The sequence below is a fragment of the Nesoenas mayeri genome (assembly GCF_963082525.1).
Source record: "Nesoenas mayeri genome assembly, chromosome: 8".
NCBI classification, from domain to species: Eukaryota; Metazoa; Chordata; class Aves; order Columbiformes; family Columbidae; genus Nesoenas; species Nesoenas mayeri.
Genome location: NC_137554.1, coordinates 14,054,389 through 14,074,928, shown reverse-complemented (window position 1 = coordinate 14,074,928; position 20,540 = coordinate 14,054,389). Strand labels below are relative to the sequence as shown.

Genomic DNA, 20,540 nt, shown 5'->3' with positions numbered 1-20,540 from the left:
GGAGCAACAGTAAAGTACATGTTATTTTAAAAATACATAGAAGGGACATATTTGAAGTTGGGTAAGGAGTAAGTTTTAAGAAATTTTAAAATTTCTTGGCAGATCTCTACTTCTTTTAAAAATACTTGTTGGCTAACCCTGCCCTTGCCTATACTGTCTGAATTAAATTTGTCTGGTCACTCGGTATAGTAGTCCCTCTGGTGAGGATCCAACTCCAGTAAAGTTAATGGCAGCTGTCCAGTTTAATTTACTGAGAGCTGGATCAGAGTTATTTCCTATTTGACGTTATCTGATGAAGGACTTGATTACAGTTTTTCCAGCATGCAGATATAGCCTCCTATGTTTATATCTCTTTCTGTCTAGAAACGGATTTCCCAGAAACGGGGAAATTTTGCCTTATCTCCTTCAGTTTAGCCTGTGATTATTTAAGCACTCAAAGCAGATGAGTTTCATTCTTGCTTCTCTATGCCTATGACTAAAAAGTATTTATTTGCAACTTAACTAAGGGCGGACACTTTCCTTCAACCAAACCCCTTTTAGAGAAGTAAAATCACATTCTGTAGATGTTATTACCTACTCTGGACAGAGCTTAGACTTCCCGATTTGGTAACAGTACTTCCAGAGCAGTTCTCTGCTTGCATTTCCTGAGACTTACAAGAATTTTTTTCTTCCACCTCCTTCTCTAATAAAACCAATGAAAATGATAATAAAAATAATATATTATGGGAGAATCCACTGTGGCAGTTGTAGAGAATTTCAGCTTTAATGACTTTTGGTAAGGTATTGCTAGATGCTTCAGATTTCCCCGTTTTATTGTTTTCTGGGTAATTCCTGGGTGGTTTAGTTTTTTTGTATTTTTGAATATTGCTGTTATTATTCATTATTACTATTTTAATATATACTTTCTGCCTGAGATCGTAATTTTTTCTTCTTGCAATCATTACATCCCTTTCATAAGTTTATGATAATTGTATGAAAATAGGGGTTGATCCTTCTTATCTTACCTAGAGTGTTTGTGTAGCAGGTTGTACTGTCCAAGTATCCTTTGATGGGGCTGCAAACGTGGGGGCACCTGCAGTCAGGAAAAAGCAGAAAAGAAGACATGTTGCCTGAGGGCCAGCGGAAGCCTTATATCCTCTGGTACCACTCTCGCCTGAACAAGTTACTTTGGAGTTGGCATTAGGTTATTAACCATAAAATCTGCTTAACTCAAAAACTATTATGTTGATGTAGTGGCAGATTTTCAGCAATTAAATTTCTTTAGCATTTACAACATTGTTACTTCAGCCTTTATTTTTCCACCTTATTGCTCACTTACTAGATATTTTAATCTTTGCTGTTTATAAAATATGCTATATGATGACAACATTTCATAGACATCAAATGCCTAAACTATTACATACCAAATTATTTGCCAGAGACATTTTGAAAAAGTATATGTTTTGTTTTGGATTTCTTGTTGCTTTTATTTAGTGATTCATAATTGACCAATATGAACTGATCAAGCAGTTGAATAAATAAACAATTCAGATTTGGAAACCTTTATCCATTCTTTGCATTCATAGCATTTCTCAAAAGAAAATTAGCACTGAATATGTTATTTTACTTTTTAAAAAAAAAAAAAAAATATATACATAAATTACATTTTTGCTATATTAGCCAGTAATAATTGTCCTCAGAAATATCCCAAACTAGATTCATATACCCACTGGAAACCAAACGCTGAAAATAATCCCCGAGTTGTATTATCAACTCCTATCCTTCAATTCTGTATAAACAGGACATAAAAGAGCTGAAAGGCATATCAGTAATGTGGTGCATACCAGTAGCAGCTTGAAAGAGGGACATTTTAGAAGCACTTTTAAAGTGAGATTGGGAAAATCAGTTCATTCAGTTCATCTGAACAGGATGAGCCTGATTCAAGCTGATCAAGTCACATTTCCAGACTTCTGTTATCTGACTTATTTATTCATTTTTAGGGATCAAAAACACTTAGGGACATGAGTAATACCATCTCTTAAGCTGATAACACAGTTTTCAAAGGAAATACTGAGTTAGGTGAAGTTAGTTACAGAACTGAGCATTATTGGAAGTATTCTCAAGATTCAGCCCTACAAAAACATTTGTGCTGAAAGCAAACTTGACTAACTTTTCCATCTGAGATATGGTGCCATTCAGTTACTTGGAATTACCCGCATTCTTTCATTTTATCTGTTGTTTGCAGGATCAGATCTTGACTTGGTCTTTTTAAGTCTAGTAGGCACTTTATTCCAAGCGTTCCTGTCTGTTTTTTCCTGGGCTTTGAGTTCTGTTTTGAAGGCAGCAGCAGAGGGCGCCGGCCCAGCCCAGCCCAGCCCAGTCAGGCTGTGCCTCCCTGCTCTGGACTTCCCCGGGCCGGGATTTCCCATCCCACCTCCAGAGCCCTTATAAGAGCGCGCTGGGGCTGCTCTCATAAGCCGTTGCAGAGCAGCAAGATATCACTGTGCGTCTTCACAGAAAATACGAAGCAAGGCTTTTGCATTTACTTTCTTTACCTAGTAACAGCAATTACAACTGTTAAAACAGATGGGAAGAACACGCCAAGCTGTGCTAATAATTTTGTATGCTTTAATGACTGGTAAGTTGGGGAATTGTTTGATTGTTTTTAATTCTGTTAAGTATAAACTGACCTGCAATTTACTGTTTGATCTTCATTTCTCCTTGTTCCAGTTGCTTTTACATGTCGGTGAATATGGTTATCAATTAAGTAGTTCTGACAAAATGTCAAGAAGTTTTTTTGACATTTACTTTAAGCTTTTTTATGCTTTGGAATGACACAGTAATTTTCTTACTGAGTTTGCTAAAAGGCAGTCTAGGAGACAACTGCAGTATATCACTGCATGATTGGTTTTTACTGTCATCCCTGACAATGTTGGTCAAGTTTGGTACTGAATGTCCTATTGAAGGTGATTCTGCAGTTGTCCTTGCTATCTTACTTCCATCTACTTCCCACAAATGTTGAAAAGTTTTACAACCAGATACACCTGACCAAAAAAAAAGTAAAAAAAATTTGTGCCAATGCATTGAATTTTGCTGAGAGCACTGAGTTTATGCCATTTTATACATGAGAACTGTCTGTTAGAGTCATCTGAGTCTGTATTATCTTTGGCAAAAATACCAATGTTTATTTGGTATTTGGAGATGTAAACTATTGTATGAGATTTATGAGTTTTACCTCCACGCAACTGTGAAACTAAACTTGCGAATTAATGACCTCATATCACAGTAGAATATGAGAAGAAATAGGAAAATAAATGTTGGGAATGCTGCTGAGTTTATGTATGTTCTCCATATTGCAGTTAAAGCATTTGAAATGGAAATTATACCTGCTAACAGAGTTGTTGCCCAGATTGGAGAAACACTCGTACTCACATGCAATAGTACTGGCTGTGCATCACCAAGCTTTTCCTGGAGAACCCAGATGGACAACCCCCTTGGAGGAACAGTGAACAACCATAGGACATACTCTACCTTGACTATGAATCCAGTCAGCATTGTGAATTCTCATCATTATCTGTGTACTGTCTTCTGTGGTGAGAAAGAGAAAAAAGAGAAGAGTATCAAAGTTGAACTTTACTGTAAGTAAAAATGTGAAATTCTCTTTTAGTAGTACAAGTTCATAAAAAATCAGTAATTGTTTTTAGATCTTGTGGTTGGTAGTTAACTGGTAATGCTAGAGTAATTAGTCTGCTGTAGCTCAATATATATTCTCTTGTAACATTCCTTTATCTGTCTGTTCAAGACTCTTTCTCAACCCCTTTCTGCTTAGTTTCTGCACTGAATGTAGTACATACTGGTCTTACTTTTTCTTATTCTTGGTAATACTTGAAAGCTGAAACATAGACTCTTCAAAGGATCAATGGAGCTAGAAAAAAAACAAACCAACCAAACAAACGAATACCCCAGCAACAAAAAAACACCAGCAGCCCCTGTGGTTGAGATGGATGTCCTACTGGATCTTATTAGATCATTTGTGATCATATTTCAACAATTGTACAAATATAATTCCTGTCAGTGTATGAACTGCTTATGAAAGACCTGTATGTCTTCATATCTAGGTATATTAATATATCTTGTAATAAAGTTGATATAATATTGTGTTCTGAATGCCTCTAAACTCAAGCTGTTTGATCTTGCTCTTATGTTAACCATGGAGCTCATCTCTGCTAGACTAAAGAAACTGATTTTATTCTTTTAGCTTTCCCCAGTGATCCTGTTATTGAGATCAGCCCATCCATAGTTGCTGGAGAACCAGTCACTGTCCTCTGTAAAATTCCTGATGTGTATCCTTCTGATCGCCTGGAAGTGCTCCTAAAGAAAGGGGAACATGTTCTTCATGAGGAAAATTTTTACGCAGATGGCAGCACAAATACAGAGACCAAAACTGTGAAATATTCATTTAACCCCATGGCTGAAGATATTGGGAAAGAGATTACCTGTGTGGCCAAGTTACCAATTGCTAATATGGACTTTGAACCCAAAGAAAGAGTAGCTTCTCAGAAACTGAATGCTAACTGTAAGTATTTTTGTTCTAGGGCTTTCAGACCAAGTACTCTTTAATGTTAAGTTTCATGGAATGGGTTTACAAAGTATGTGCTATAAATAATTTATAATCTGCACTTCTTATCTGTATTATTTTTGTAGATAATCTAATGTATTCAGTTGAATTCTGCTGTATTCAGTAACAGTCATTGAGTCATTGAATACCCATTGTTGTTCATGACAGAAGTTAGGCAGTGCTTTAATAACTCCCCTCTCACTCTCTTACCTTGGGCACTGGTGCCAAGTCAGAAGTGAAGACCAGAAGAAAAATGGCAGCATGCAGATAAAGAGTTGTTTTTAACATTGCCATTGTATGCTTAGCAGTTCCAGGTTTATAGTCCTAAACAACAGGGAGACAAATGTAAGAGTAAAAAAAAAAAAAAAGTCCACATTTTGTCTAGCTTAGTAAAGCTTTCAAAGCTGCAAGCCGAATGTCTTATCAAGTCTGGAGAAATTATTGCACTGTGTTACTGGAATACAAATGATTCATTTTTTTCTTGATATTTTGTCAAAGGTACCTCTAGAGAAGTTAGTGTTAAAGATGTGCATGTCATTCTTCATTAGCTTACTGACCTCATTTCTCTTTTGTTCTCTTTCAGTTGGTCCACAAAATACTATCATTACTGCATCTCCAGGCAGCTCGCCAATGGAAGGAGACCATCTGAAACTCACTTGTGTGACTGAGAGTAATCCACCACCACAAATAGTCTGGAGAAAACATCTGGCTGATGAAAGCATTCAGCATCTGGTAGAAAACAATGTCCTTTCTATTCCGCATGCCCGTTCCACTGATTCAGGACTGTACATCTGTGAAGTAATTAATCTGGTGACTAATAAAACGGAGAAAGCAACTGTGGACATTGTTGTACAAGGTACAAGTCTGCTTGAATTTAACTTCTGTTATCCAGTACCCAATTGGCAGCTGCCTGTTGGGTTGGAGGATGCTGAGACACTGAAAATTAAGAAATTATGGCCCCTTCCTTGTTATGTATTCATGATTTAGCTTTCAATTTACTGCTGCTCTTCATGGGCCGTGCTTTTGATTTCTATGCTTAATTTTCAGCTAATTCTCTCTATACTGCTGTTGTCCATGCACACCTCTAGACATTTCCTGCAATGCAACACTCGAAGTGATAAAAGAATCTGAGAAAGCAGTGGTGTGGGGGACACTGTTATTTGCTTGAAATGCTAATGTATGTAGCAATTACGCAGGGGCATAACAGTTTCCTTCTTGCAACTAGTAGTTGTAGCCAGTAGTAGTAAATTTAGCAGTTATTTAATAGTAAAATTATTTGAGACATTATTAGTATTATTATTATTGCTGTTTCAGTAGAGCCAAAATTATAAGATGGAACCAGGGACCAAAACCAAAATGAACAGATCCTTGGGCAAGCAATTCTTGCTTTCTTAAAACCCTCTTAATCTTCAGTACTTTTACATTAGTATAACAGCATTTTCTTTTGTTATGCAGGTGCTCCAAGCATTGCAGAACTCTCTATTGAGCCTTCTACAACAGTTCAAGAAGGACAAAATGTTTCCATACAATGTTCTGCTGAGAGTAACCCTCCTCCCAAGATTATTTTAAGGAGAAAATCGGACAGAGCAGACATGGGGTCTTACAGTGACAGGAGAATTCTTCTTCTTCCATCTGTGACATTCCTGAATAGCGGAGACTATGAATGTGTGGCAGAAAATAAGTTTGGGAAAAGTAAAAGTGAAATAACACTTAATGTGGAATGTAAGTATGTGTAATGTTTTCCCAATAATTTAAAAATAATTAGTTAATTCTCCACTTACTTCAGTTATAAATGTAACCAACAAACTAAACAAAACCCTGTGAGTACAAAAAAATCAGCGTAGTCCTCAGCACTTCCCCAAAGAAAGAAGTAGTGCTGATGAGCAAAACAAAGACATGAAATCTTTAATTTAATGATAGTCTTAACTCAGGATCTGAATGAGTGAGAAATTGATCTGCCTTGATCTGCCTTCTTAATATTATTGATATGTTGATATTGATATGTTTAGGCGATAGAGAGTTTGTATGGAAGCTCTGACAGTGTGTATTTTACTTATTCTGAGAAAGAAGAAGCAATTAACTTTGGAGGCCAGCAACCTGGCATCCAGTAGGACATGTTGGATCCATGTCTAAAAAATCCAGTGATGATTAACTACAGGATTCTTCCTTTCAGATGGACCAAAGAATACAATGATCTCCGTTATCCCTGCTAACACCGTTAAAGAAGGAGAAACTGTGACGATGAAATGTACTAGTTCTGGTAATCCAGCTCCAGTGATCTCTTGGAAGAAAAAGAAGGCCACTGGGGAGTCTGAGAAAATTTCTAAAGATGCAACTTTAATTGTACAGAACATAAAAAGTCAAGATCTGGGGCTTTATGAATGTGAAGCTTATAACCAATTTGGCAAAGAAGAAAAAGTTGTGAAATTACTTGTTCAAGGTTAGTAGAAGACAGAACACAAGTGTTTTTGTTCTATGTATTTTAGGTCCAGATCTCATTCTGTGAAGGATGGTGAAGTTCTGTCATTGATATCAATGAAGTTTAAAAGCCCTAATGTCATTAAGTCATTTAGGAAGCTTTAAACAATGAAGGGTGAAATCTGCCTTAGTACAGACAGCTTATGCAAAGTTCTCATGTCAGTTGAGCTTCCATCACTCCTTCCAATTGGCAAATATATACATGAGGCAAAGAAGCCATGCAGTGCCTATATTTTCTTCCAGATAGGTCTCAGGGGAGGATCCTGATACCCACATACAAAAGATAAAAAGAGGAAGTACATGCTGCAACTTCTCTGTGGAGGGACTGTATCACAGCCTCTTGGCTCTCCTTTAAGTTATGACCCTGTATTACATTCTCACAAGCTGCATTTAAGCTATGCCAAGTGCTGATTCCTCAACCTATGCGCAATGATAGTAAAGTTTCATTTTCAGTAGTAAGCAGACTTTTCTCCTTCAGCCCTGCTGCTTCTGTTTATTGCATGGCAACAGGCTGAGGGATTTCTTCTGCCACTAATCCATCTCTCTTCGTTATTCTGCACTATTCCTGTAGCTGTACCAAAAAATACACTTTCAGTTTTCTGTTCAATTACAGTTATGCACGTCTATTCAGAGAACTGTAAAAGAAAAGTGGGTGGTGGGATCAGAACCCTTGAAACAGTAGATGGCAAATCCACCATAGACAGGGCTCAGCCAAAGGGCACAGGGACATGTCATTAACGAACTGGGAGAGCAGTCTCAGCACATAGTACTTTATCTCCAAGGTTAGTTAAAATAACTACTGTGCAGAGTTAATATTAGGATTTGTTTTAGACAGACAGAATCACACCTTCAGTTCTGTTAAGAATGAATTGTCTTTAAAAAAAATATGAGTTTCTTAGGTTCTTGTCATAAGTGGTAGGATCTTAGTGCTAACAAAAATTTCTGTCCAAAACAGCAGATGCACAAAATAATTGCTGCTTCAAAATTTTTCATAGTTCCACTTCCACCTTTGAAAACAGGATGTAAAATTGTGGAACCTAGTGAAAAAAACTACTGTTCTAGGACTCCTTCCTTTGCCTTTTCAGTTGAAAGAGGACATCAACCTCTGGGTCTGTTGATCTGTATCCTTTCATGAACCCAAATGAATAAACAGATAATTTAAAGAAAGAAGCAAAGGCTTCATATAACATAAAAGATATGCAACACAAACCATCAATTGATAAAACATTCTTTCTGTCAGCTGCTGTTGACTGCAGTGTGTAAAGCATAGCTAGTGACAGAGTAGTGTCTAAAGTGTGCTCAAATATGAGAGTGAATCCACTACTGGATTAGTACTTTGTGTGTACAAGCTGCTGATACTTTCTGAGTTTTTTTGCTTCTGTTTGTTGCTAAATCCTACCTTGCATTTCTTTTCTTTTCAGTTCCTCCCCAAAATATTACTGTGTTAGTATATCCATCAGAAAATGTTAAAGAAGGAGAAAATGTCACTATTACATGTAGCACATACAGTAACCCACCATCACAGATGGTCCTGAAAAAAGTCCATCAGGAGAATGAAATTATTCTGCCATCAGTGAATGGAACCTTTATACTCTACAATGTCACCAAAAACGATACAGGCAGATATTTACTTGATGTTTTCAATGAGGTTGGAAACAACATCAAAGTGATTGATATAGCTGTTGTAGGTAGGTAGATCTGTTGCCTTAAATTTATTTTGCATGTACTTTCTAATGAATTTTGTGTCCAGGTGACCACAACTACTAGTTCATGGCTGATCCTTGTGCAACAGTACTTCAGTTAACCTAAAAAAAAACCCTAAATCAAACCAAATAATAGAACACCTGCTGACAATAAGCTGGATTTGACCTCCTTTCAGTGTGGATGTTATTGGCGCTCTTACCTGAATTGGTGAAGTAGCTTTAGGGATAGGGCCAGAAAAAGGTGAATCCTGGCTGCGTTTCTGTCTGTGTGCATGAACAGTGAGACCAACCCAGATAAAGTTCTGTTTTACAAAAAAAAATCTAAAGATCAGGCTTTTTAAACATGATCTTCTCCTGAAGAATTTTTTCCAGGAGGTGGAAATGTTCCCTAATCTTTCCTGGGTAAAATAGGTTATATTATTATTGTATTCTTTATGGGCTCCATGGTATTCTTCATTGTAGATCATATCAGATGGGTTTGAACTTGCATAGCAAATTCAAGACCAAGATAGCGGCCAATCATGTAATAGTACCAAGTGCGTAATATGGAGTTACTAAAGAAAAAAGCATATGGAAAGTGGTTTGAAATGTGCTTTGTGCATGAAAATATAAATAGTGTTCCAAATGAAGGTAATTAATAATGTGACTTTTACAGTAATATACACGTATCTTTTTCAATGAGTTTTTATGCAACTCTTTCCTCCTTTTGTTTCCATTTTCAGGAAGATTGGAAAAAACAGATCAAATGATACCACTGATTATTGCATTCTCCTGTGTAACAGCAGTAGCAGTACCTGTGGCTGCAATTTGGATCTACGTGTCAAGAAAAGCAAAGATAAATGGATCATACAGTCTTGTAAAAGCACTCAGGCTGAAAGTGTGATTGCGTGAATATAAGTCTAAGTTCATAATAAGCAATGTTATTTATTGTTGTGACTGGTTCTACTCTTCTGTACCATATGGTAACAAAAAAGTGACTGAAGAACACCACCATGTGATAGCAAATGGATTTTTTTCATGTTTTGATAAGTATTTCAGTATTTAAATCAAAGGGAAAGCTAGCATCCTGTCCTGGAAGCTGGTAAATTACTTCTGTGTTGCAGCATGCTGAACAAAGAGTTCCTTGGAGAAGTAGGTTTGTACATAGTGTATATTTTGTGTTATAAATATGTTCAACTGAATATCAGTTTGTAAAACTGCCGTCTTACTGCAACTGTACAGAGAAATGTTGTCAATTCAAAGATATAAATCAGTATTACTTGAGCTGATCAGATAATAATATTTTATTTTGTATTACTCTACAGAGTGAATGTTTTTTATATGATTTGTCTGCTGTGGTAATGTTTAGAAAATGTTCTCTTTTTGCTCATATTACCATAAACTCTATGCCTTTAATTAAGTTACACAACGACTGGGCTATGCATTTCTAATTCATTTAAGATCTATGGGCTCATTTGTGAAACATTTTATTTTAAATATTATTCAGAAAGTGTCTGGGATTATAGTCTAGTTACTTTTAGGACAGCTGAGCTATTTTTGTATTTCATATTTTTAATCATTCTCAAATCAGCATCAGAATTTGGTTATTTCATCATGAGCCAAATCAGAAACTTTATATACAATATGAGTTGCTGATAAATACACTTTACACATTTCTGCTGCAAAATGAAGTTACCAGTAGGTTTTTTTGACTAGATCCCCCTAGTGTTTCTTGCTTAAGATTGTGTCAGAATACATATTCCTATGGAAGGAACCAGTGAAAACTCTCATCCTTAGCAACAGCAGATTTGAATGTAAAGTCACAAGCAAGGCAGGCAGTGACACAGGCAAGGGGGAGAGGCAAAATCTCTGCAGTCTCAGCAGTGTTGGGTGGGTTGTTTCCTGAAGAAATCCCCTTCCCAAGCTGCTCACTGGGGAAAACTGAACCACTTGCCTGACGTCTTTCCTTGTAATAGACAACCAGTGCCTGCGTGCTTCACCATGGTTAGCACCTTTATTCTCCACATGCTCTCTCCAGTGTTGGCAAAAGGGCTGTGAAAATAGTGGGCTTTCTGTGCAGAGACAAAGATGAGGGGGAAGGAGAGATGGAGTTTGATGGCATCCTCCCTTACATCCCTTCTCCTGGCTCGCAGACCTGCTTTAGCTTAGCTGGTTGGTGATGTTCTGCACTGAAGGGAAGGTGGTGTGAGGTGCAGGCGCTGTGGCTGAAATGTTGAACTGAGTTCAGTCTCAGTAGCCCTGAGCCAGCGTGTTAGGCACAGGAAGGTGGGCTTGGCTCCCCCAAACTTGCACACACGAGGTCAAGCAGAAATATGTGAAAAGAGCCTTTAAATTTTACAAACGGTAACAACTGCCCCCAACAGCAACACCAATGCAGATGTCTCCTGGCAGCTAGCTGCTGGATGAAGCAGTGGTGCAGATCTCCCATAGCTTTTTCACAGCACTCTCAGCAGTGTTTTGTGCACAGTAAATCAGTGCATGCAGGGTCCTGTGCTTACCTACAGCTGGAAAGTGGGGGTGTAGCAGAAAAATGGGAGCAGTGTGGACTTGGCTTGGAGGAATGTGAGCATGCAGTAGGAGGGTGAAGAAAAGATTGAAGACAGAGGAGGAGGAGAGCTTTGACAGGCCCATGACATACATTTCTTGGAGGTGGTGCCAGGCAGATTTATTCAGAATAATGTCAGGCCTGTCTCAGTGCTGTCTTGTGAAAGAAACAGAAAGCATGATTTTTCCACTGTGCAAAACTTTGCTGCACACACATTTTGCAAACTGGGTATAGTTCTGATATCTGTATTGCAAAAAGGATAGAAAAGATTCAGAAGAGGACTGGAAAACAGGAAAAAAGAAAACGCCTGGGACTTTCCAGTTTGGAGTAAGAATTCTGAAGGAGGAGGGGATATGACTGACGTTTTCCAAATCGTGAAGGCAACTGACAGCAAACAGATGCAGAACTGCTCTTTGCCAAGTCATGCAATGTCAGAACTTCAGGGTGTGCAAACTATGAAGACAGCAATTTAATTAAAATAATAGCTATAATAGAAAGTGAATGGTGAATTACTGGAAGCCAATGCAGAATGTTGTGGAGGATAACAGTATCAACTGGCTTGAAAGGGGAATGGAAAAAATAATGGACTAAGAGTCCATAAACAAATGCTAGAGGAAATAGGCAGAAATGTACAGCATAACATCCCTAATCCAATGGCCATTGATGCTGAGGAATCCTCAGGGAATATACTGCAGAAAGTGTCCCACTGCTGGAGACATACTGGGGTAGCTGGATCACTGGTTAGACCCAGAAGCTTATGTCTGGCCTTCTTACACCTTCTCTGAGCAATCTTGGTCCAGGTCTACTTGGAGAAGGAGCTGAGCAGTTCCTGTGCTGTTTTTCCCTCTACTGTAATCCCTTAGAAGGAATAAAAAGAGGAAAGAGGTATGGGAGGGAAAAAGGAGTCATCCTGCAATAGCACTTTGGTGCTTCTGTAGTCTTTCCTGGAAATTCACCCACAGATTCCTGCTATCTCTCCACTGTTGGTTTTACCAGTATTTGTGATACAGATACTTTAATGTCTACAGGGCTTGACTGCCCTCTCAGGGTCTCTGTTAAGTACTAAGTCATTTAAGTCAGTAGGAGTTGGCCTGTGATTTCAACAGGCACAGATTTTCAGCCAGAAACACTGAATGAATACATAAAGCTTGTAGTGCTCACTTTAGGAGAGGCTGCTCTTGTGAAATCACAATGAAGGACCTTGCCAGGGGATCTCCTCCCCTGTTGCCTGATTTTTGGTGTTTTCCAAGACACTTAATGATTTGTGCAGAAGCTTGTCCTATGGAGGTTTAAAGTTCACAGTCAAATAACTTCTCTTTTTATTGAAAATTACAGAAGGAATATTATTTCTCCTTGCACTAGTTCTCATCAAGCAATATGCAAAGCCTCTGCCCTGGCAAAAAAATCAAGAACAGCAACTCCAGCCCAGCAAGCACTTTGAGAAGGGCTCAGAGCTGCCTGGAGGTCCAGGTAAGAGTCCCTGTCACAGGGCTTGTCTTTATGACAGGAAAGTGGTCTGTAGAGCAATGGGCTGTGACAAGTCCAGCCAGGTTTTCCCTATGAAGTCACCTCAGGTTATAGAGATGCATTTTCCCCTGTCTGGGACTGTGCTGAGGCACACCAGTTGCCCTTATGTCCTCAGAGCAGGGGTTTATCCCAGCAATACATACCATGCAGCAATGCTAATGCTAAAATGAGCCTGGATTTTAAAAGATGATTGCAAAACCTCACTCCCTGCAGCCAGTTCAGAGTGCGCTCTTCCTTAAAATGTAAAGCTCAAACAGAAGAAGATACGTATTTTTAAACTTCTCTAGGAATGTCTTCAAATTATTTTGTAGGTATGCTGAAGGGAACAGTTAATATATCCCATGACAGAGGTGCTGTTACATGCCGGAGATAGCGTGGGAGGCTGTGTGTTTGCAGGGATATGCTCCCCCTGGTTTCAGGGACCAGCAGGGCTTGATGGTGATGTTTAAAGCTGAATGATGACCTGTTGTCTTCAGCTGTGGCAGGCTATTCAGCTTTATCGACTTGCTGCTGTGCTGGACCAGGTAACTTCTCTGGTCAGACCATGTCCCCCTGCAGGGAACCTGATTTTGAGTGGAAATTCCTCGCAAGTGGTGAATATACCATTGTCATTCATAATTAGCTGTGCCCTTTCTGTTGTATTTACAAGGCCTGTTTCCTCATCCAGCATGTCTGCCCTTTTAGTCCTGTCTCCCCACAAGATAATTGCATCCTGTAGTCAAGCCATCTCTTATTTATTTGATAAAGGGATGGTTGTAAGCCTCTATAAAGCATTTTCTACAGTGGTAAATAATCCTTGTGGTCTTTTCTAAATCCCCTCCAGCACTTCAACATACCCTTTACCATGTTGGAAAAGTTCTGTGTATGATCTTCCGTGCTGTTTCTGCCAATGCCAAAGGTGATTTTGCTTCTTTACTCCTTCTCTGTGCAGCTCTGCTTCCATAAACAGCCTTTTTTTACATTTGCCACTTTTTTTTTTGTCAGAGAACCAGTGCAGGGAATAAAGAGTAAGTCAATTACTTATTCCCGTTATGGTTTCTCAGTTCTTTGTAGGATACAGTTCCTCAGAGATGTTCTTGGTGCTGTTTTTTGAAACAGAAAGTAACGTGATACAAAGTCAAGCGCCTCATGAGTACAAGTACCATAAATCTAAGTTTTCTCATAAAGCCTATGTTCCATAAAACCATGCATTTTAAAAATAAATTAGGGAAGCAGTTATATTAGGGAAGCTACCTCTCATGATCTGTTGTCTGTTGTGCGGGTCAACAGCCTTTAAGCCTCACAATCTTTCTGGGTCTACATGCTATGTATCCTGCCACCAAAGTGTTGCAAGTTATTCTAACATAAATAAGGGCATGCTTGTAAAAAGAGTGATGTGCTTTGCTGTTATCTACCGGGCATCTTAGTAGTTAAAATGTATTGTTTCAAGTGCTTGGGCAGCCACTCAAGCAGGGAATCTCCTGTCTGTGTCTCTGCACTTCCCACCGAGGAGTCCTTCTGATGCTGTTGAAGTTCACAGAAAGGCCAGATGTGTGTCTATGAGACGCAGGGGTATGAAGTTCCCCTTACTCACTGTGTTCTTGGTTTCTCTTACTGATTCTGCTGTGTTCAAATTTCGTTGTTTGTGAAACAAGGGGAACGTTTTTTTGCCAGGTTGAAAATTTACAGTTACAAGGACACCTTTTGCTTTTGTCCTTTTTAAAAAAAGCAAATATATGTTTTATGAACAGATGTGACAGAAGGTCTCGGACTCTGTGCTTATGTGACTTGAAGCAGGACAACAATGACTGTTTCTTTTTTCATTGCAATAATGAAAACTATACTTGTGTTAACTGAACCAGAAAGGAGCGTATGAGGAAACCAGAATGACTTTATTGCTCTTTGCTGTTCTTAATTGCAAAAACCAGAATGTTGTGACCTAATGCTGTTGATTTTTTCTCTTAAATATTTTATATTTCCTTTGAATTAGAGGCAGATATGGGACATCTGCTCTCAGCATTTGGAAGAAATGGTGCCATAGATGTTGAACAAATCCATATTCCCAACACATGTATCTTGTCTTGAACACTTCCACCTATTTCAGACTGTTGTATTTTATGTTGTTCTTTCATGTTTATTAAGGGCTCAGAGACTTACAGTGATGGAGACTGTTGGTTTTAACAGTGATGTAACTTTGAGACACTACAATGAGTTGAGCCACAAAGCCTTTTCACTTTGGCTAGTCAAACCTAGTTGATTAAACTAGCATTTTACATTCCCATGCACTTGGTGTGCATGAAAAAAACCCACAGCACTACATCCTTCAGCACTGTTTCTAACATGCAGGTGAAGAGAGAACTTCAGAAAATAGGGCTGGAGTATTTACTGGCATTGTATCTTGACCTCCAGCTAATGGGCTTAAGCAACAAAATCTTGCACAAATTGTGCATTTGTTTGCTTGTTTCAATATCAGAAATACATATAAAATAGTTAAAACACAACTGCCCACAGTTTTAAAAATAACATCACATGTGTATCTGCTATTGTTTCTATTAATTCCCTGTTCAACCAAAATTCAGGAACACTTTGTCCCTCCGTATATGTCCAAGCATCATAACAGTAGAGTAAGGCAAGACAGCACGATTCTTCACTGCTGAATAATTCATTCAGACACTCTTATCTAAAAAGCATACAGGAATAAACTTTTTGGGGAGATAATTTAGTTTTTGTAGATAAGCTCTGGGAAAAAAGGAAAGAAGAATTCCTTCTCACAAACAAAATATAATTCCAGCATCACATTGATGTTGAGCCTTTTGTTCTAGTTCATAGTCACAATGGCCTTGGTGCTGATAACAGAGCAGGGATGGAGCAGATAGCAAGATTTTGTTTGTATTGATTAAAGAACATCCCTTCTTTTGAGAAACTGTGGCAATGTTGGCATAAACCACTCTTCCCAAGTTATCCAAGTTGAAGTGAAAAGCAAGAACATGGCAGAATAGCACTCTACTTGGTCTGCCAGCCAAAAGGTGGTATATCTGTGGAAACAGCTAAAGAAATGTATAGGATATAGGATAATTTATTTCCACATCTAAAAGCTGAAAATTCTGTCTTCAAAATATAAGTGTAATGAAATATCCTGTTTATTAGATCTATGAACTTATTGACAGAACTTAATTATTCTTTGTCTTGTTCCCTGTTTGTAGCAAGTATCCATCACAGCAAGCAGTTGAAGAGCACACTTCACCAGCAGTCTGCATGTAAGATGACTCCTTTTTCTTGCCTGTGTGTAGCTCACTGTTAATTCAATAGAATAGGGCTGCTGTCACAGTCTACACTTCTTTGGACATGAAAATCCACCCTCTAAAACCTGTTTTAGTTTTTTTTTTTGGCAAAGCCCTCTTGTTGCAGAGATGAGAGCCAGGTGAGGAGGTTTGAGTTATGATCAAGGCACCTGTTTAGCCTTGGGCTTGATTGAATAGTGAAGAGAAGGAAAAGACTGTGTGAGATCAATGCTGACTCACCCCCAAGGTTTCTACAGTCTTTTATGAGTGCACACACATAGTTTTGGAACCAGATCCAGGTAAGGAGGTAACAAGATGATTGTAGAAAGATCCAGTGAAAGGGAAGTGAGCTTCACTGTGATGTAGAGCATAGGAATGACCACACTAGGTCAGACCAAGCAGCAGTTAAAAGTTAATGCCTAAAAAATCCTATAAAAACATGAAGCATTGTAATATATTTTCCAAGTGCACTCCTAGCCTCAAACAGTTTTGAAGCTCAGGAATTTCCTGAGTCAGTTTGCTTCACTGCATTTAGTAACTAGCAATGGATTTGTTTTCTGTTTATGTTGTCACTTGCAACTATGTAAATTCATAGCATGCACAATATCTTTGTTTGCAAGCAAGTACTGCTTTGCTGAGTTTGATGTCTTGTGGTGGTATGTCTGGGAGCTTTTGAAGTTTCTATTTTATACTCTTTTGGTTTGTGTTCTTTTCAAAATGAAAGGGAGCAGGAGAGAGTTTGAGCAGCCTTTCAACACTGAGCTGTCTAGATTTCCAGATATGTCTGGGACACAAGAGAATGTAGTGTGAAAAACTCTGTGCAGCATTGCCACATGCTGTCAGCAGCAGGCGGGAGGGATTTGGTAGTGATCCTACAAATTATAGATGGAGGGCTGAATATGCAAAATCTGTTAAGGAGTAATTCTACATACAAGCTGTATTGCAAATTACTGTATTTAGCACAGTACAAGTGAGTAATCAATTACACATTTTAAAAACTCTAAATTGGACATTTAACATTCAAATTTTTGTTTAAAAAAGGTAAGCTAATTGGATAATTCCTTTTAAAATTAGGTCAAGTGTTTTCTATAAAATAAATATGGGAAGAAAACTCGAGTTTTGAAATTTTTATTAAGAGTTTATATTTGAATCAGAGTGGAATGTTTAAAACTATTTAAAAATCCCTGTTTTCATGCTATATCTCTTTGAAATTAAAACTGAGGTTATTTCATTGGAGTAGTGTTGCAATCACATGAAATTTTAAACCCTAGCTTGGTCACTTTTTAGGCTGGTTAGCATGTTATGTCAGTTCACAGAATTGCTTTACACCTAGCAAAGTTAAGAAGATTTATTGTCCAGAAGGTGTATGGTAATTTAGGATAATGTTCCTTTGTGAGACCTAGACACTTATAAGGAAATGAAATCAAGGTAAATGAGGTTAATTTTGATGTGGGGGAAATTGGGTTTTTTTTGACTCATTGAAGCACTGCAGCAGAGTCTACTTAGGCTTCTTGCAGAGGAATTGTTTGCCTTCATGTTTTGGTTTATTCTTTCTGTTACACTGTGCTACCCTGTTCCATTTGTGAAGTGTTCAATGAGGCAGGGGGGTGGCTGTGACAGGTTCAAGCAGGAGCAAGACTGGGTGCCACCACACCTCCTCCTGTTCCTTGCAAACAAAACTAAAGCCTTCAGTATGCTTTTCACAACCACCATGGGAAAATATTTCATGTAGGTTATTCAGATTCTAAGACACTGTAATGTTTTTAGTATGTAGAAATCTTGACCAGGGAGTGTTAAAGAAGAATGGCTGATACATTGTTCAATGTCCTAAACTGTAAGAGTAATAATAAACCAGAGTAGACAGTAGTAATAAAACAGATTAAATATTGGGAACCTTACTGAATTGGTAGAACATTTTAAAAATCTCATAGAATTTTTAAAGGATTGTTTATATAGGTATTGTTTCCACTGTTAATGACAAAAAACTTAATTTCAAGGTAGCATTTTGTATGTATGATTTATCAAAATGAATATGTGAAACAATAGACCAACAGCATGAAGCACAGATGAAACAAGAGCTTCTTTTGTTGGAGCCTGTGAAGAGTGTGTAATCAGAGCTCAAGTCTATGACACTTGACAAGAAAAACTGTCAGTTCTGAACCACAAGATTAACATCCCTGCCTGTACTTAAAAGATGAATACCTCTTTTTAGTTGTATCTTTCCTGCAGTTGAACTGTCAAGCACAGACATAATGAAAGCATGTTTTTTGAGTGTCTTCAAAGAGCCATCCTCGGGCTCTTGGTTTTTTTATGGAAAGAGACAGAAGTCTGCAGTCTAGGTAAGGGAACATAGTACAGTGCATCTTCTAGGTCACCCCAGGATTATGGCCTATACACTAGTTGTACAAAGAAGCACCTTAAATTTCATATAACATGCTTGATCATTTTACTTACTGATCATTTAATTTCCCAGCTTTAAAGAGGTCATAATTAGATTGAATTAAAAGCATAAACTTTTTTGAAAATATATAATATAGTGACAGCTGGTTTAAAAGTTAAAGTATGAGAAAATTTGTGGCTATTGTAGGCCTACTTTTCCATCCCATTTAATCTGTTTTGCAATTTGAAGTTTGTAATCTGCAGATATCTCTAAACACTGTTGCCAGATGAAAAATACGTCTTAGAAGGGCAAAGCATATTTCTGGACTGATTGTAGTCTCTCAATATCTGCAGGCATGAGACTTGGTCTCTCTTCCAAATCACTGGCATTAGTCATAAGCCTAAATGTCCAGTCATTTTATGACTCCTTTTAAAGTTCTGTCCGGAATGACTTCCTGTGAATAAAAGCTGCATAGGTTAATTGGACACTTTGTGAAAAGTATTTCCTGTGATTGGTTTAAAATACTTCTCCTTTTTGTCCCCCCTCTTTTTTTTTTTAATTATGATGCAGAAAGACTAAAAGTTTGTTAGCTACCATTTTTCTAATAATCATAAATGTGTACAAATCTGTCTTACTCATATCTTTTTTAAATGAGAAAAGTCACCAAGATATCACTCTTTTAAGTGTTTATATTTAGAAATGCTTTTCACATGTCAATAACCCCTGTCGCCCTCTCCAGAACTTCTAGTGCAATGTCACTGTTCATAGGCAGTGATCAGTCTGGTACTTTCTATTCCAAATGAAGCTCCATTGTTTAGTTATCTTGAAGGAGTTATAATGTTTCTTGTATTGTTCTGCAGTTCATTCCTAGCAGATCCTAGTATTTTGGGATATTGCTGTTTTAAGCCGACAAGGTCTGACTGATACCAAAATAAGATATTTCATAATTTCCAATCCAAATCACCCATGATAGGGCAAAAGGAGAGCCTGCTCCTTACTGAAAACTAATTTCTCACACATGCCCCCCTGTTTTTTTCTGCTGGGTTTATTTTTGACTGGATCAGCTCCTGAATCCAAATTGTTGTAGGGTCTTACTCATATTTAGGCTAGTACAACCAAACTTGTGGTCAACAGCATGACAGAGCCATCTCCCATACTTGCATCAACTGAAAGTGTCTGTGAAACCAGTTACTCGTGATAGCTGACCTTTTTTTAACCATAGATGTACACTCAGTAGAGGGCTTTATTGAGATGAGAGCTGTGATTGTTAATTGCCTGCTTAGTAAAATGCACACTAAACTTGTAGTAGGTTTAATAACTTCATCTAAATGTTCATTGTTTAGCATGTCACATAGCAAAAATTTCCTGTAGGAAGTTGCAAGCAATTAGCTTCGCTCTGAAAGTCTTTGATATTTATAAAGCCTGACTTGGATTTTCCAAGTTAGTTGGTTGAACAATATTTTCCGTTTCCCGGAAGTGTATTTGGTGACCACATTTAGGACTTACTTTAGAGTATCCTTGTTTGAAAAGTGTATTCAAGTAAATCTTTATTCCCAGAAAGAGTTTAAGGTTGTCTTAACATTCTTTGAAATGCAAAGACCTGTACTGTAGACATAAATGAGATTTGTCAGAGATAACACAGGATACAGCCCTTGCAAAGGAAGATGTGATGATGGGCTATATCTCTCCTACTATGGCCCTGCAGTGTTTTACAGCTGTATCCCTTTCCTTTTCAGATTATTCCAAATGGCTTTTAGGATCAGCCATGCATAAGTCACCAATATCATCCAAAGCCAATTAAAATATAGATTTCCTCACTATGGAAAGTTACAAGAACTTTTGATGAAGAACATTTTTTCCTGTTTTTAATGAATCAGCATTGACTAAAAAAAAATAAGTTTAAACTTCTCATTAGTATTAGTTATAGAAAACACCTCTTTTGATCCTCTCCTGTTTGAGAGTTTTGACCTGTACATCTGTTCTGGATTACCTGTTTAATGACCACATCGGCCACATCCCAGGTGCAGCCATGAAATCCAGTATGTGCTTC

General features: G+C 37.9%; 1 protein-coding gene across 1 annotated transcript; it reads left to right on the top strand.

Moving 5' to 3' along the window:
* Positions 1-2,565: 2,565 nt before the first annotated feature.
* VCAM1 (vascular cell adhesion molecule 1) lies at positions 2,566-9,661 on the top strand (the record flags this gene model as incomplete). The annotated part of the gene is made up of 7 exons (XM_080348981.1): positions 2,566-2,617; positions 3,339-3,617; positions 4,238-4,555; positions 5,181-5,453; positions 6,053-6,319; positions 6,771-7,037; positions 9,501-9,661. 7 exons carry the CDS (start codon positions 2,566-2,568, stop codon positions 9,659-9,661), a joined length of 1,617 nt encoding a protein of 538 aa, XP_080205107.1.
* Between the last annotated feature and the right edge of the window lie 10,879 nt (positions 9,662-20,540).